This window comes from Stylophora pistillata, chromosome 11 (assembly GCF_964205215.1).
Source record: "Stylophora pistillata chromosome 11, jaStyPist1.2, whole genome shotgun sequence".
Classification (NCBI taxonomy): Eukaryota; Metazoa; Cnidaria; class Anthozoa; order Scleractinia; family Pocilloporidae; genus Stylophora; species Stylophora pistillata.
Genome location: NC_142529.1, coordinates 19121064 through 19137738, shown reverse-complemented (window position 1 = coordinate 19137738; position 16675 = coordinate 19121064). Strand labels below are relative to the sequence as shown.

At 39.5% G+C, this 16675-nt stretch overlaps 2 protein-coding genes and 1 pseudogene across 2 annotated transcripts; 2 read left to right on the top strand and 1 right to left on the bottom strand.

Moving 5' to 3' along the window:
* The first annotated feature begins 9383 nt into the window (after positions 1 to 9383).
* On the top strand, positions 9384 to 10773 carry LOC148720465 (uncharacterized). The gene is made up of 2 exons (XM_088738931.1): positions 9384 to 9666; positions 10030 to 10773. The coding sequence occupies exons 1-2, from the start codon at positions 9545 to 9547 to the stop codon at positions 10259 to 10261; spliced, it is 354 nt and encodes a 117-aa protein (XP_088595057.1). The 5' UTR covers positions 9384 to 9544; the 3' UTR covers positions 10262 to 10773.
* Positions 10774 to 12101: 1328 nt separating this feature from the next.
* Positions 12102 to 13615, bottom strand: LOC148720464 (uncharacterized). Its single transcript, XM_088738917.1, has 2 exons — positions 13364 to 13615; positions 12102 to 13224 (listed from the first exon to the last, which is right to left on the bottom strand). Exons 1-2 carry the CDS (start codon positions 13535 to 13537, stop codon positions 12259 to 12261), a joined length of 1140 nt encoding a protein of 379 aa, XP_088595043.1. The 5' UTR covers positions 13538 to 13615; the 3' UTR covers positions 12102 to 12258.
* A 624-nt stretch (positions 13616 to 14239) lies between these two features.
* Positions 14240 to 15986, top strand: LOC148720463 (uncharacterized; annotated as a pseudogene).
* Positions 15987 to 16675: the final 689 nt, after the last annotated feature.

The following is a 16675-nucleotide window of genomic DNA, read 5'->3' as shown; positions in this document are numbered from 1 at the left end:
GAGATAAAACAAAGAAGACTTTGATGCACTATGCAGCTGAACTTGGATTTTTAGATGTCACCAAAACCCTTGCAAAGAAATGTCCATGGTTACTTACAGTTGCAACAAAAGCACCCTTGAACAAAATAGGATTGATGCCAGTTGAGATAGCTTTAGAAGCAGAGAATGATGAGGTTACAGCTTATTTGATTAGGCTGATGTATCATGAGAGGTAAAATGCTCGCTGAAATACTAAAGGATACCAAAGAATAATTGAGAATTTTTCAAGTATCACTGCCCTCAGTTTTCAAGAGAAAGTTATTAAGAAGCTACAGAACTAACCAGAAATCAGACAAAGCTAGAAAGTCTAGAAACAAATAGTTTCATCAAATATTTTCAGTTTACAAATTTAACAAGAGACAAATTTTTTCACCCTCTTGGCAAGAGAAATGATTATTTTGAAACGAGTTTCTTGAATACAGTTTCATGATGATGTTGTGAAATTGGAGGTGCATCAAGTAATCCTTCTTTGCAATAGAGGTGTTATATCTTCTTAAAAGGAACAAAGGTTAAAAGGAATGGAAGTCATGAATGATCATGTACAAACTGTGGATCGGTGCAGAAAGCTGGCAGTTAGATTTTATGACTTCAAACTCTTTACTAAGGTAAATATTGAATATTCAATACACATTTCTCATTTCTTTTGTCCCAATAGAGCCCAGAGTTTATTTTCTTGGATACCGGGTCAGGACATGACAAATCCCCAGCCGTCTTTCTTTTCTTTCAAGTCCATTATTGAAAATCCCAGAATGAAGGTGAGCATTTTTCTACCACAAAATCTCCCCCTTTGTATCGATTTTCAAATATGCATTTTATTTTGTGTGTGCTGTTAACATGCAGAAAACAGTTGTGGCTAACCTTGACCAGATGGTGAATCCTCAGTGGCCACACCTTCCAAAACGGAAGGAAACATACGGTAGTGAAGAGGAAAGAGAGGGAATTGAAGGTGCCTGGAATTCAATCACTGATGATCCTTCGGACTATTGTTTTTGTTATCATATCTTGGATGGTGATGAGGGAGGGCGGCCTCCTAAGATTGGGATCTCAGCAGGGAAAAAGGAGAGAGACAATCCACATTTTAATTGGGGTAACAATTCTTGTTTGGAAGTCATAGCAAAGAGCAAAAATAAGGTAATTTCTCTTGTGGTGATCAATAAATTAATGAAGGGTACCTAGATATTATGAAATGTGTATGCTAGTGACAAGGCAAACTTATTTGTTTCCATGCTAGGTTAATCAATCAAACCATGGGACCCCTTCTGTGTGGCCCGGCCACCACTTGTATATCAAAGCCAATCATATGAAATGCATTTCATCCTATTAATGCAAAGGGTTGTTGTTCACTTTAACTTTCTTCACATGTAAGTATTAATAACTGCATGACGTGGGCCCACCTGCTCTTTTATTGATAAAGATAAAAAAATCCCTGCATGAGGGCTATCAAATGTACTAGAGTAAATGAAGAGGATGGGAAAGGGCCCTGTAAAATGCCAAATTTAAATTGACAGGAGAATTTAAGAAGAGACTGATATTAATTAAGAACTGTGGTCACATGCTAAACTGCTAAGTAATTGAGTTAGGTTGGGTCAGATGAGAAAATGTTTGGCTCAAAGTCATCAATACTCTCCCGTCCTAGCATTGTCCTCCTTATCAATCAATAACTGCAAATTTATTTAATTACCTGGAAATTCAGTTCTGCTTTATTCATTTCATTTTCAGGAGGCTTTGCAACATCCTGTGGTTAGAATGTTGGTTAAAAGGAAATGGAGAAGTTATGGACATTTCTTTCTGAGGTAAAGGTATCGTAGGGCAAGCCAGTGGGTCCCTTTACTAACTATTTCTACAGTTGTAGACTTTCCGTGTTTGCAACTCTGGCTTTGCCTTCCTTTCACACAACTGGGTTTCCTATTAACAAACTAATGAAAAGTGCATAGTTAATTATCACTCTGATTCATATCTATTATATTGGTTCAGTTTGGGAACCTTGAACTAGGGAACTTTGCAAGTTAATTGAAAATATGTTTCAAATAGCTCAAGTAAGGTTCTTTCAAGTTTGTAAATGCATCATTTTCACCTGGCTACACCCTGCACTACAAAAATTATCTATTAAACATCCCCACTGTTGTTAATGATAGACTGTTCTCTGATTATGATGCAATTATTATGTTCATGATGTGACTCACATAAACAAACTTGTTTCAAGCATGGAAGTTAAAAGCATCTGCATAAATGTTTTGTTTCTTTTTTTTTTCTCCCACAGCTTTCAAGCAGCTTTGTACGTCATCTTCTTGCTGTTCTTGTCGTATTCCCTGCTTCATGCCTCCACAAGACTGGACCCCACCCAGTACGTGGGTACAGCAGATTTTTTTTGTGGGCTTTGTGAGGTGTTCACCCTCGTTATGGTTATTTTTATGTGTGTGAAGAAATCAATCAAATGAGAATGTGAGTCATGCAACTATTTAACTTTCACTTTTTTCCTTTCAATTTGTGATCAATGAGTACTTATCATACAGGGGCTGTATTACTCTATTTTTGCACATTTGAGTAACAGTTAAAGTATTAGTGCTGTTTTGATGGGGAAACTGCTTACAGTTGAGTAAATTCAACTACGCTTAAAAGTTAAAACCATGCACAGCGATATATCATAATACATAAAATTTTGAGTTTTATTTGAATAGTCTGGGACTTCATGAGAATCTGTAGGGCTCAAATAAAGCTGTGGCCCCAATTCTTAATTGTTTCAAACTGCTTTCTTTCAGAAATGGCCGTTCATACTTCACTGGGTGGATAACCTTGTTTGACTGGTTAGGCCTGGTGTTAATTCTATGTATAATACCTTTGCGATACACTGGTAGTAAATCACAGTGGTTGGTGGCATCGTCAGCATTTTTATTTAACTCCCTGAGGATATTTAAGTTTTCCTGCCTGACGAGGTAATAAACTGAAACTCAAACTATGACTGGTTGAGTTTTAATGTATGTGTAAGAAATGATTGTTCTCTTTAATAATGATTTATAGTTTATAATTAGAACGGAGTTTGTGCTCTGCGACTTGAAGATCTCCCTAATCAAATATACCTTTAGAGGTTTAAAAAGGCCAGAACTTATTTGATTATAACTGAAGAAGATCGAAACAGGCTCTCAAATAAAGTTCTTTAATTGTAATATTTGATCATGCAGTTTAATCTGACTTGAAACGGTCAATCTTAACTCAAAATCATTAGCAACTTCAGTTGGTGGTCTTTCACTAGTTCAAATAATTCTTTGTGTTTTGAGCTTTAATCTGCGTGGTTTTCTCTATGTCTCTTACTTTGGCGTTGTAACAAATTTGGTTTTCTAGAGGAACATTTAGTCGTGATCCTGATTATTTGATCTAACAGAGACCTTTTCACTTGTTGGCTTTAGGACCACAGGTTTATACACCAAGACCTTGGCTAAGATTATTCAGCAAGATTTAGCCCGCTTCATGGCTGTTTTTTCCGTGATTTTTCTTCCTTTCTGTTCTGCCTTGTTTTTATCTCTCCGTTCATCCAGTCAAATCTCAGATAACACGGGATTTAGGTGGGTATCAAAGAGAGGTAAACTCCAGAAACAATTAAACTTCAATCTCAGCCATTAGAAGAATGTAGATTAAAAATGTTGTACCTCCTGCATTGAGAGATTTCCGAGTGTAGCCCAACCGTCAGTAGTCTGTTACAGGCGTCAGTTTAGTCGGGAAACGCGAAGCGGGTGGCGACTGAGCGAAAGAAAGCGAGGGAGATTGGGGTCAGGTCAACTAAGTAGCCTGGCCGCTCATACAAAACACAAGGCGCGGCTCGCAAACAGTTGCTTCTCTGACTGTCGCAAAAAAAAAAAAAAAAAGGAAAAAAAAGGTAAATCCAAGGCAATAAATACTTTTATTATATGTGAAGGTGTAGTGTGATCTTCCGGGTGAGTGTAGTCCTGAGAAGGACTGTTGTCGGAGGTAGTGACTGACGTTTCGACAACCTGTGCGGAAGTCATCATCAGAGTCACATGTTACCCCCGGGTTCAAACCATTTACGGCATTACTTTTGTTATAGCTGTGTATCGTTTAAGTAAGTTAAGTAGTTAAGATTTGAAAAAAATGTGAGGGAAGTTTCCTAAATATGAAGGTTTTGTATCTTCTAGAGTTCTTTTGGTTCAAAATTCTTCAGAGCTGTGAAGATATCCAACTAACTTTTTTTTTCTAAAAAAGTAGCATCGATTTATTGATCTACTGCAGCCCCGCTTTTAGTAGTAGCTGTGACTTAAGAATTGTTTCATGCTTAGCGTGCGTCTATCGAGTTATGGATGCACGCGGGGAGTTTGGAGAGTACGAGAGAAGCGTAAGAGTTGCTCGAGGCGCAGCCGAGAGCAAGTCTAGCTTCTTGAGTGCTTTCCAAACTTCCCAAGTGCATCCATAACTCGATATACGCACAGCTAAAAGCATGAAACAATTCTTTTATAACATAAGAAAACAATTTGGGCGCTGAATGACGTTTTTGTAATGTTTTTTGAAATGAAAGTTGCCTGAAAATGTTGGCGTCTCCGATTGTTTTGTTGATTTTGTAATTAAATGGTTTTCGGTAGAGTTAACAAATGTAACCAAAAAAACGTCATCAACAGAGACGTTTACCTTTAAAAGTCGCTACAGACCAATTTGTAGTCTTCTTAGTTCTTGCTGAATGTCTTTCAGCTAAAATTTTCTCCTGCTCTTGTTCCGATAAATTCGGGAAACGGGCCTGTTGTGTTGTGTTTCGTTTTCGTAGTGCTTGTTGGCTTGACTACTTGCGTGAAGGTCGAAAGCCAAAGAAAAGTTTGGTTGGTCTTCGATTTACTAATATCGCTTTCCGAAACTTTGACTTAAGGAACTCACATGACGGAAATTTTGCAGCTATTTTGAAACTGCATACATCATTTTATTGAGCACGACCGTGCGTACATAAAAGATTTTGTTCATGTTGACGCAATAGGAATTAGATAGAACTAGCGCGCGCGCTATGTTATAATTTGGCTTGTCATTCATATGGCGGTTTTTAGCTAAAGAGAAAATCACTGAAGATTTTAACTCTGTTTTTTTTTAGTGGTTTTGAAAGTGTTTTGTTAAGCGGTTTTCGGGCACTATCTGAACAGCGACCAATCGCAGAAGACTACTCAATCTTCAAGTAAGTGCCTGTCACCGTCGTTTCGTTTGTCACCTTGCCTTACGTTACGTTAGGCTATGGCACATACTCGCTCTCTTGCGACTGTTTTGTTTGACAAGCGCTGAAAGTCACTGACTGCGTGTCAACTCGTAAGTATGTTTTCCTTGCAGTTGGCTCTCCATTCTGTTAATGCTGGCGTACATGGGGACTGTGATTGTGATTCTACTCAACATACTCATAGCACAGATGAGCACGACCTACATTCAGGCCAAGAAAGTCGCCCATCTGGAGTATGACGTGGACCGTATTTTACATCTCACTCGCATGGAAAGATTTCCGTTACTGGTAGGTCAGCGGCGAGGCACGAGGATCGAGTTTGCACTGGTCAGCGTTTTTCGTCTTGAGTTGTAGATTATGCATTTAGGGTGAATCCAAGCCTGAGTAATGCATCCGCTCGATTTCAACCAATTAAATAACAACTATGATGTAAATTTGTGGCTGGATAGATTATTTACCTGATCTACTCATTCATTTACGTGTCGCTATAAATTGCTCTTTCAGAATCTGCGCGTGAAGTATTACAAGGAGGAAGACTGGATAAGTGAAAAGAAATTGGCAGAAGGTTTGGTTTTTTTCAGACCGATTGAGATTTTTGCGACTTTTAAGTCACAACAACTGCTTCATGTTCAATGATTCTAACAAGGCAAAAATTTGTCATCTTTCACTGATGAATACTTATCTTCGTTCTAATGTTTTACTGTTGAAGTCTCTAAATGTTTTCATCTTTAAGTTAATTTAATTGCTCGTCTGGCCTTTTGATAGAGCTTCTAGAATTCAGCGAAGATGGTAATCCTTGGGAGTCAGTTGAAGATAAACTCAACGTGATCAGGTGAGAAACGTTTGTAATTCCCTCCCCACCACCGACCACCATGAACCACTCGCCAGCCTATGAACTCACTCGCTACCTGCCTACCTACGCATCCTTTAAATAATGCGTCAACAACTTTCCTAATTGCACTTTTTTCGTTCAGGGATATGATGAAGAAAATGGTCAAACAGATGAAGCAAGGAAGAGAGTAAACAGTTGTCAGTCAGAAACCCACAATGAGAATATTTTCATCAAAATTTTCTTTCAGATGCGAAAAATGTTCAAGCTTTTTCATTATAAGAGCTCGACAGATTTTTTCTTCGTCAACGCGCTTAAAAAATTTCGTACAAAGCAAAAGAGGTTATAGTAAGAAGCATACCAAACACTACCAGAAAGAGAAATATAAAAATAAAAACCAACCATTAACCAGCTACTGATTTACAAAGCACCCGTTATTCGTAGCGATGTTTTTGTTTTCTGAATGAATGACCAGTGAAGTATTTGGGTTCTTGTCCTTTTTGGTAGGATTTGGTGATGTTTTGTTCAAGTAGGGTGTTGTATGTTGACGGCTTCAGTTTGTAAAAGTTCGTTGTTTTGTCAGCGGAGATGAGAAGTTTGGTTTGGTTTCTGATGCATGTGGTGTCGTCTTTCAGCTTTTTGAGGAAAGGGTTGTTCACTAGCTTGCTGGAATTGCGTCAATTGTAGCATCTTAAGCATGTCGCCTTCAAATTTCTTTAGTTCGTCGATCGGAAGGGGTTCTTGGTAGACTTGAAGCCGTACTTGTCTTTTGAGGGGTTGGTCGTGTCAGGATTGAGGAAGAAGTAAGCTTTCCAGCGCATTCTACGTAGAAACTGCCCGGTTTTTTCGACGAGTCGTTGTAAGTAGTCGTTCTGTGATGGAAGAGGAATATTCTTTGTAGAGTAGCCGATGTTGAACATTTCCATAGCGGATTATCGTAGAGTGCTCAACAAGCGAATGCTAAGGAAACAAATTTGACTGGAGGTGGAGTACAGACTAATCTATTTGAAGAAATGTGATGCTCCACGTCCTTGGTAGATGGATTGCAACAACAATTCATTTATCTCTCTCAGCAGCGAACATTCTGTTCTCCTTCACAGCATTTCTTAGAAATTCTCTCATCTTTGTTGCCCTTCGCAAGGAATCTTCCCTTCATCCGCCCTCCAAAATCTTGTATCGCTGTCTGGCAACAACTGATCTGTTGGTTGGTCTTGTCACCCAGCCTCTCCATGCTGCTTATTAGTTGTCCGATCTTTACGAATACTGGAGTCTTTGTCGATACGTATTTGACGCTGTGCACATCACAAGTTATGCTTTGTGTAGAGTGTCGTTATTGGCGTTGACGGCCATGAGCGTGGACAGACTTGTTGCCCTGTTTTTAGGGCTGAGATACAGACAAGTTATAACTTTAAAAAGCATGATATTATTGTAGCCATTTTTTGGGTTTTATCTGGTCTCGGTTCTTTATTGTACAGTTTAGATCGCTGTATAACCTCATGGTATAGCCGTCTAGGCGTACCATCTTACCTAGCAGTCTCAATCGCCTCGTATTGACCGAATCCAAATATGGCGTCCGATTTGAATTGCCATTGTTCTGGACTTACTAGCCTCTCGCACACGTGATAATCCTTTTATATTTCCTCGTCAAGACGAGGCTAGTAAGTCCAAAACAATGGTAATTCAACTTGGACGTCATATTTCAATTCGGTCAATACAAACATTTTCGGAACTCTTCGTCATCATAACACTCAAGTTGAAGATCACATTCAACAACTTGAACCGAGCCAACCAAATACACTGAACATTACGCGATAAAAAAAAGGCAGTGAACAGATCACTGTTGATACATTTACTCGCTTTTTATTTGCCGTACGGTATAGTGGAAATTGTCATCAGAAATTTTAAAACGTATTCGTATCTTCACTTAGTGGTCATAAGAGGAGTGGTAGGTACCTTAGTTAACTTTAACTCGACATTAAATCCGTTTCAAATACACTGAACATTACGCGATAAAAAAAGGCAGTGAACAGATCACTGTTGATACATTTACTCGCTTTTTATTTGCTGTACGGTATAGTGGAAACTGTCATCAGAAATATTAAAACGTATTCGTATCTTCACTTAGTGGTCATAAGAGGAGTGGTAGGTACCTTCGTTAACTTTAACTCGACGTTAAATCCGTTTCTTTACGGCTGGAAAATTATAGAAGTAGGTAGCTGTAAAGCAGACAATTATACGAGTATATACTCTGCTGTCCTAAAGGTAAATTCTTCGAGTTGTAGATGAATGAATGTTTATAATTGTAATCGAATCGTGGCTTTTCGAATAAACGAAAAAATAACTAAATGCCATCGAATGAGAAAGGTATTTAGTTCAGTGGATATGCACGGGCTGATGTAATATTGACATATCAGGGTTGTAAATTTTCAAATTATGTTTAGAGCATCATTCTCAAGAACAGGCGTTGGAAACTCATTTCGTTAACTATATCTCAAGAGTAAATGTTTATTGTCAATAGACTTCTACAAAATGTTGCAAAAAAACGACTCGACACAGACGGGAGGCGGAATTTCTTTCTTGCCAAACTTTGCTTGCAATATGCAGTTATTGGTAAAAATTTTGTCTGACTTTTTGAAAGAAAGCAGATCAGTAATTGTCAGTGATGTGGACCGAGATAGGAACTGAACCACAAAAAACATCCATGGATTTGAATGTAAAATATGTTTAGAAATTGTCAATAATGTCAAGGAAGACTCCGTTGTGTGAAGGTGCTTGTTTTTAAATGTCAGTTTGACTTAGGAGTAGTTTACTTAATAGTTTAGTGTGATATCGCAAAACTTAGATGAAATGAAAGAGCTTTGTGAAATATCAATTTTCGAGATGGATTGGTATTATTCACTTTATTCTCCTGACGGCTCATGAAAATATTAGGCATTTGGTTCTTGATGGAATCCTAAAAATATTAACTTGCACTTTTTACTACCTACCTAAGAAAAAGAGAACGAAAAAGTACGAAATTATTCTTACAGATATTTTCTCAGGAATTAACGTGGCTCAATAGGGTTTTTTGGCCGGGCGAAGAATGGGTACGAAAATGGCGCGAGCTTTTAAATGGCATCAAATATGTAAACAAACATGGCGGCTTCACGCGAGTGCACAATTTTTGTCACATAATCGCGAAGTTTACTAGACGAGAGTGAAACGGCATCGATACTTTCCAGTAATGAGCACAATAGAGTCCTAAAGTGCTTACGTCACGTTTCCATAGCACCAGAAGTCTGTGGTCTAAACAAACCAATATGGCGTCCCTCGAGCACTTCAAGAGCTATAATAGCGCATTTTATCCTCCAATAATAGAAATAAGATAAAGAGAATCAAGATAACCTTTGGCCTTACTATTGAAGAATATAATAAGCGGACAAAAGCACCTGGTGAGCAATAATTCGAGTCAAAACGCCACGGAGACGAAGTTTGCGATGGGCCAGTGTTTTCATCCAGATTGCAATCACACATCTGAAAGCCACTGCTGCCGATTCTTTTCGTTTCCAGACCAGAAAAAACATAAAACACTCTATGATAAGTGGATATCATTTGTAAGGTGAGTATTTTTCGAAAAATATATATTTCGATGCTGTACCATCGATTAGAAATAGCTGTTTTTTTTTTTTTTTATCTCAAACTGATTCACGATTAGCCGTTTCTCTTTCTCGTCTTATTTGTTTTCTCGCGGCTTTGCCTTTCCTTGTCTTCAGTCTTGATCTAAGATTATTTAGTTACTAAAAAAACTATATGATAGTTGTGAGTATCAAAGCTTTTACACTAACTAGTATTAAGTAACAACCTCAGAGAAATACTCGCTTTGCATTCACGTCTTAGACTACAAGGTTAAGCATGTGACCAACTAAACTTTGGGTTTTTTAAGCGCAAGTATAGTAACTGCTTCTGTCTTTTTCTGTTATAGGAGAGGAGATAGAAAGCCCAGCAAACATTCGCGACTTTGCAGTTGTCACTTTAAAGATGGGCGAAAAGAAAATATGCCAACCATCAGTGACAGAAACAGGCACAAGCTGTTTGATAGTTTGGACTTGCTGCCAGGTACAGGACCAACACCTCCCAGTACACCTACCCCCAAGAAAAAAACGGAAAGTGTCTGCCGAGCCCACGAAATTACCAACTGTAGCATCTGTGCTTGAAGAGATTAAAGAGAACTCTGAACCATGTTCCACTGAATGCTCACAAGAGGAAAAGACAAGTTCCAAAGAAGCTCTGCTGTCAATAGAGCTTGACATGACTTCAACAGAACTTGCTAAACACAAGGAAATGTCAAGTTACTATAGTGCACACTACTCTGCTAAGAGCTTGAGCCCTGAGGTGATACGGATGGAGACAGGTCTACCCACTAAGGATGTTTTTGATATTGTTGTGGGATATGTTTCAAGATTCAAGGGTGAAATAAACTATTATGCTGGATGGAAGGTTGAGGCGATCACACTTGAGGACCAGATATTTATCACTCTGATGAAACTGAAACAAAATTATACCAATCTACATTTAGCCCAGTTGTTTTCATGCAGTGTTGCAACTGTTGCTAACATAGTACTAACTTTTGTCCATGTTCTGCATTCTCTCCTGTTCAAAGACATCATGACAACCGTGCCATCTAGAGAAAAGAACAAGATGTGTTTGCTATCCTCTTTCACTGAGTACAGCAGTTGCCGCATTGTGATTGATTGTACAGACATTGAAATTGCTGCACCTATGCTCATGTCCCAGCAGAATGCTACATATTCCAGCTACAGGGGAATGAACTCTTTCAAAGTCATTATAGGGGTTGCCCCAAATGGAGTTATAACCTATGTTAGTGATCTCTTTCCCGGCTCAGTCAGTGACAAGGTCATGGTTAGAGTCTGGATTTTGTAAACATTTGAGTCCTGGTGATCTTGTTCTGGCAGACAAAGGTTTTCTCATCAGCAATATAGTTCCAAGAGGTGTTTCAGTGAACATATCACCATTTCTCAACAATGGAAAGTTTACAGAGAGTGAGGCAAGGGCGACGAAATCAATAGCGCGATGTCGCATCCATGTAGAGCGTGCAAATGCAAGACTTAAGAGTTTTTGCATCCTTGGCTTCATCCCAGCATTTTTGAGGTGCCATGCTGACAAGCTATGCCAACTGTGCTCAGCTCTTGTTAATTTGCAGTATCCATTGATCAAGGATGGCTGCGAAGACTTTGAATTTGACTGAATAGAACTTTTTTTCAACTAAATTATAGTACAATGAGTTTTTAATATTATTTTTGTATTACTAGAAGCCCTACTGTAACAGATCAAATGGTATTGACATAGCTTTGGTCAAAAATATGATGTGGTTAGTTTTACATTTTTCTGATATTCATCTCCTTTATGTTCATTAATACAAACTACTATGTGTTCTGTGAAAATAGATTATAATGAAATCCAGTGACATTCTTAAATTGTCATTTCAACTAAATCCAGGTCAGGGGCATGTGACCAGTATGGAATTCTTTCGTCCAGTAGTTCCAAGTGTGAAAGTCGTGCTGGCTTAAAGGTTTTACTTTTGTGTCTGTGAAGCTGGGAGCCTGAGTCCAGGTGTATAAAACTAAAGCCACACTTAAATTAGCTTAAGGAATGGTGAGAGGTAGTCAGAAAAAATAACCTGTGTCTGCATGGATTTTGTTTTGGCTCCCTCCCCTTCCCTTTGCATTGCTATGCAAGCCTACTTAAGTGTGGCATAAGTTTTATGCACCTGGGCCCTGTTGAGTAACCAGGATAAGTGTTACCAGCTACCAGTAGCCATTGGTTGCAAAAAAAAAATAAATTGTTTTAGCTTGCTTTCAGGAAGAATGTAATTTATTATTAAGTTACTATGCTAAATGGAAAAATGTGGGTTCTTTAACTTGTGTCTCTATCTGAGTGTAGAATATGTAAAGTTATATTAAGAAATTAATGTATGAAATTTAAAAAAATACCTTTTAACATTAGCTATTGCCTATTTACATTAGCTCCCACTCCCCCCCCCCCCCCCCACTCTGATTATGTCCAGTATCTGTGCACCACTTTTCAAAGTTCTCCCTCCGTAATCTTTGGGAATAGTTGATGAAAGTAAAAATCACTCAAGATAGTAATATTGTGCTCCCAAGATTCATCTCGTTCAATCTTGATAACTACACTATCCTTTGTGGTCCATACAACAAAGTAGCAGAATTTGCGCTTTGTCAGGAACATCTGGCCTTGACACTGATGCCAGTAAACGTGTGGTAGACAGCGTATAATTCCCTTCCTTCTCCTCCAAGTAAAAGTCTTTGTGCCCACAAGCTTCCTTGATTGTCGCATTTCGATGTGTGTAGGGGCACTTACACTCAATCACCGAGTCGTCTACCACAAGTCCATCAGGGGAAGCATCCAGAACTCCCGACTCGTGTAGCCAAAGGCCGGTCTGTACAGGTGTAAAGTTTGTGATGTTGGTGAAGGATTTCAGGGCCTCAGTCTCATTGTCCTGTCCCAATGCAATTGCTTTAACTCCACTCAAGTTGTATTCCCCAAGTATTCGCTTGATAAGAGACGGTGTAACTCTTTTTGCCTGGAGGACGGAGCCAAAATTACTGGCAGTCAGGCGGCCTCTACGAGCTTGGTGCCATGCAGGGCTGTTTCGCTGGCCAGCCGTGAGGGTGCTCACAACATTTATGGTTCTCTCCTCTACTTTTGCATTCTCAATCAAGTACTCTAATTGTTTTTCCTTCGTAGATGCCATAAGGAAACCTTCTGAGTAAATGATATCCTCAATCGTCTTGATCGGGAGAGGGGTAGCAGGTTGTGGTTCGGGACTCAAGATCCAGCAGGTCCCTGTAAATTTGCCATAGCGCTTTAGTTCGCTGTACAGCCACATCCGATCTTCTCGGCTAGGATCGCGCGCCAAAGGGCTGTAATCCTTCCTCTTCGGTGGCGCTGGAAACATCTGGCTTGCAGACTGTACGCTTTCTGTCTTTCGCTTTCGTTTCCATTGGCATTCCAGGTCCGTCCTGCTAAGGTTATGGATGCCATAAATAAATATGGCTGCCGCGTGACTGCACTTGAACTTGCCGCGAGGACACTCGCATTCTGTGTTTTTTATTTCAAGGTTTTCATCGAGATAAATCTGATAAAAAGATAATTCGAAACAGACACGTAAGTTGCAATATATATTCCGCAATATAAACATTAAATTGGAGGTGAAATCGGGGTTGGGAGTTCTTCGAATTGAACACACGTGTTGTGATCCCAAATTGGCAACTTACTGTGACTTTGTAGTCCTTATTTTTCATGCTTGCTTGGACTTCACCTTTGATGACTCCCCTGGAATAAATAAAGCTTTGGACATGGTCTGATTTGAAGTGGTTTTCTCCGCGATCAAGCGATTTCCGCTCTCCAGAAAAGAAAGAAACGAGTGAGCATATCGATAAAGACGCCATGTTTGAAGTATGAGTTTAAACTGTTTAGACCAGAAAAAAATGCTGTCATGGCAACGTGACGTCACACTTTAGGACTCTATATTGACAGTGAAAGACCAGAAGTTTTACACAACGCCTACACAACATCCGTAATGCGTCAGGTCGCTTTCGGAAAGTGGAAGCGATCGAAACCAGAAAAGAAACAAAAATAAATAGGTTACACGGAGGATTCAAAACGTGGAATGCCAAAAGGAAGCTCCAGTATGATAACATATCCAAGGAAAACGAACCCCCAGCAAAACGAATGACACGAGCACGTGAGGTCAGTACGTTTTTCTTTATTCGGAAGTCTTAATTTTTGGTAAGATTTTCCTGTCAAGCTTGTCCTAATTATCGGCCTACCTGTTCTGTTGACTCCAACCCTGATTCCCATCAGCAGAATAAAGCTAAGAGGAAAGCGAACCTGCCACAAGGATCCAGACTGGTGGACTTAGAAACCCTTACAGATGAAATAATACTCATAAATAATAAATAAATAATAATAATAATAATAAATAATAAATAATACCTTAATACCCATCAACTTTTAAAAATCGGGAAAGGGAAGCTGGAAAGGTAATAGAGCTAGTAGCAAAAAATAGTTGCTAGCAATTCCTAAACCTTGAACGAGAGAAGGCAATTGAAAATGGTAACGAGCCTGACCAGAACAATTTGGTACCTATTGCCTGTTCTTATGAGATGGGGTGGCAGAAACGGGGGTGAGGTTTCAACTCTAAGACTGGACATGCTGCAGTCATGGGCCTTTCAACTGGTAAGGTCCTTGACTACACAACAAAAAATAAAATGTGCCACTCCTGTGATGAAGCTAAAAAGGTAGGAAAACAACCAAATGACCATGACTGTAGAAAATATCATTCAGGCTCTTCAAAGTCAATGGAGCCTTTAGCTGCAGTTGAACTTTTCAATAAGATAACTAAATCAAATGTCAAATTTTCAATTTACACCGGGGATGATGATTCAATGACTGAATCTCACCTAAAGCAAAAGGTACCCTATGGTGTGAAAAAATGGAGTGATACAGTTCACATAAAAAGATCCCTTACAACACGCCTATACAACTTGAGCCAACGAAGTAAGTTCCCCAACAGTTCAGTGTTGTCACAGAAAGTCATCAATTACCTTGTCAAATCCTCTACATACTGTATTGCACAAAATAAGGGGGATGCTACAAACATGAAATCTGCAATTCAAAGCATTGTGCCTCATGCATTTGGTGACCATACTGGTTGTAGAGAAACATGGTGTCGATACAAGAAAGACCCTTCTCATTATTTTCACAGAGATCTTCCCTATGGCAAAGACCTCCAAGGAGATAGCCTTCAATCAGCCCTGAAATCTCTCTTTGATGAATATACCACAGACATTGTTATAAACAAACTTGCACCTGCAGCAAATTCTCAACGTAACAAGTCTCTGAACAGTGTGGTGGGCTCGAAGAACCCCAAAATTCGCTTTAACGGGGGAAGTGAAAGCAATGATTATCGAGTGTCCTGCAGTGTCTCTCAAGTAAATTTAGGTTACAGGTACATTCCTCAAACTCTAGCGTCATTTAACATAGAGCCAGGTCTTTTCTGTGTAGACCATAATACGAAAATGGACATGAAAAGTTCGAAGGACAAACAAAGGAAATCAACAGTTGCATTCAAGCGACGTCGATCACAATTACACAAACACCAGATTTCAGAAACCTCGAAAAACGAGGGCAAAGAAGGTACCATGTATGAAAGTGGCATTGGCCTGAACCTAAACTCTTCTGCGACAACAATGGAGTTGAACAATTCTGAACTTTCAATCACTGATCTGTATGATATAACCGCTGCTGTCACGAAACAACAACAAGAACAGTACGAAAATGCAGTTCCGAAATACACTTCCAGACCCACAGTTCAAAAGGAAAAATTTGAAGACAGTAAATTTTATCACTTTGTTTTATTTGACATCGAGAAAAATTCAACGGGAAAATCAGCAGAAGTATGTCAGCTCGCTGCCGTGGATAGGTCAGGTAAACAATTCTCATGCCATATTCTACCAACCAGAGACAGATTCTCACGCGTCAAAGGTCAACAAACTTACAGTTAAAACTGTCAATGGAATCCGCCGACTTTTCAAAGATAATCGACCAGTAGAAGCCTTTGAGTTATCGCAAGTACTTAGGCAGTTCTTAACTTTTTTGAGGGCCAGCATAGATTCAGCTTCAACACGATCCACAAAGCCTGTTTGCACAATCTTGGCTTGACACAACGCCGCCACATTTGATATTCCAATACTTCTTCGAAACGGTGGCGAAAATTTTATCGCGGAGCTCAGTTCCATCAGTTCCATCTGGTTTGCAGACACTCTGACACTGATGAAATCACTCATCAAAAGCAAGCACTCTTCCATCCAAAACGCAGAAGGTAAATTTAAATGAGTGGCCGGGTATTTTGAAGTTTAGCCAAATTTCCAAAGCCTGGGCAGAGTTCTGTTTACGAACATTTATTTCAAACTACCTTTGATGCCCACGACGCCCTAGAGGACGTGATCGCTCTTCGAAGAATCTTGCTTCCGCCTAGGTTGGCTTTGTCTGATGAAATGCTGGTGAACAGAAGTTCTGTAATCTCTGTCAAGGACGCCGCCGAAGACCTGAAATATCTTGACAACCGTCATCAGAGACTCTTGTCTTTTCGAGGAAAGCTGTTCAACCCAGGTCATGCGGATAGCCCAATAAAGCAAAGCATTGTCGAAAAAATTGCTGGCAGTAGCCTAAGATATGAGGATTTAAATAAGTTGTACCAACGATTTGGACGGAAAGGTCTTGTGTGTATTTTGACGAGACGGCCATTGTCCAGTCGCTCATCGCTTCCAAGGGTCACAAACACGACGAGAATAGTCTCCGCAATTTTGAAACACTTCGAAGGGATTTCCAAGGATTCTGCGGCATAGTAAATTAAGGTATGTTCTCAACTGACTTTCAGGTCAAACGCAGTTTGTACAAAAACGTCAAAGATAATGACCGCCCGTATTTACACATTCGTCCTCGACGAAACCGCGTGGTTCAAAGTTCGCGCATGCTCAAATAGCGATCTTGGCGAGTTCCTATTCTGATGACGTGATTGTCAT

Coding starts and splice junctions, on each gene's coding strand:
- LOC148720465 (XM_088738931.1), top strand. CDS start 9,545: ATGGGCCAGTGTTTTCATCCAGATTGCAATCACACATCTGAAAGCCAC. Junction 9,667..10,029: donor AAGTGGATATCATTTGTAAG/GTGAGTATTTTT, acceptor TTTCTGTTATAG/GAGAGGAGATAGAAAGCCCA.
- LOC148720464 (XM_088738917.1), bottom strand. CDS start 13,537: ATGGCGTCTTTATCGATATGCTCACTCGTTTCTTTCTTTTCTGGAGAG. Junction 13,225..13,363: donor ATAAGGACTACAAAGTCACA/GTAAGTTGCCAA, acceptor TCTTTTTATCAG/ATTTATCTCGATGAAAACCT.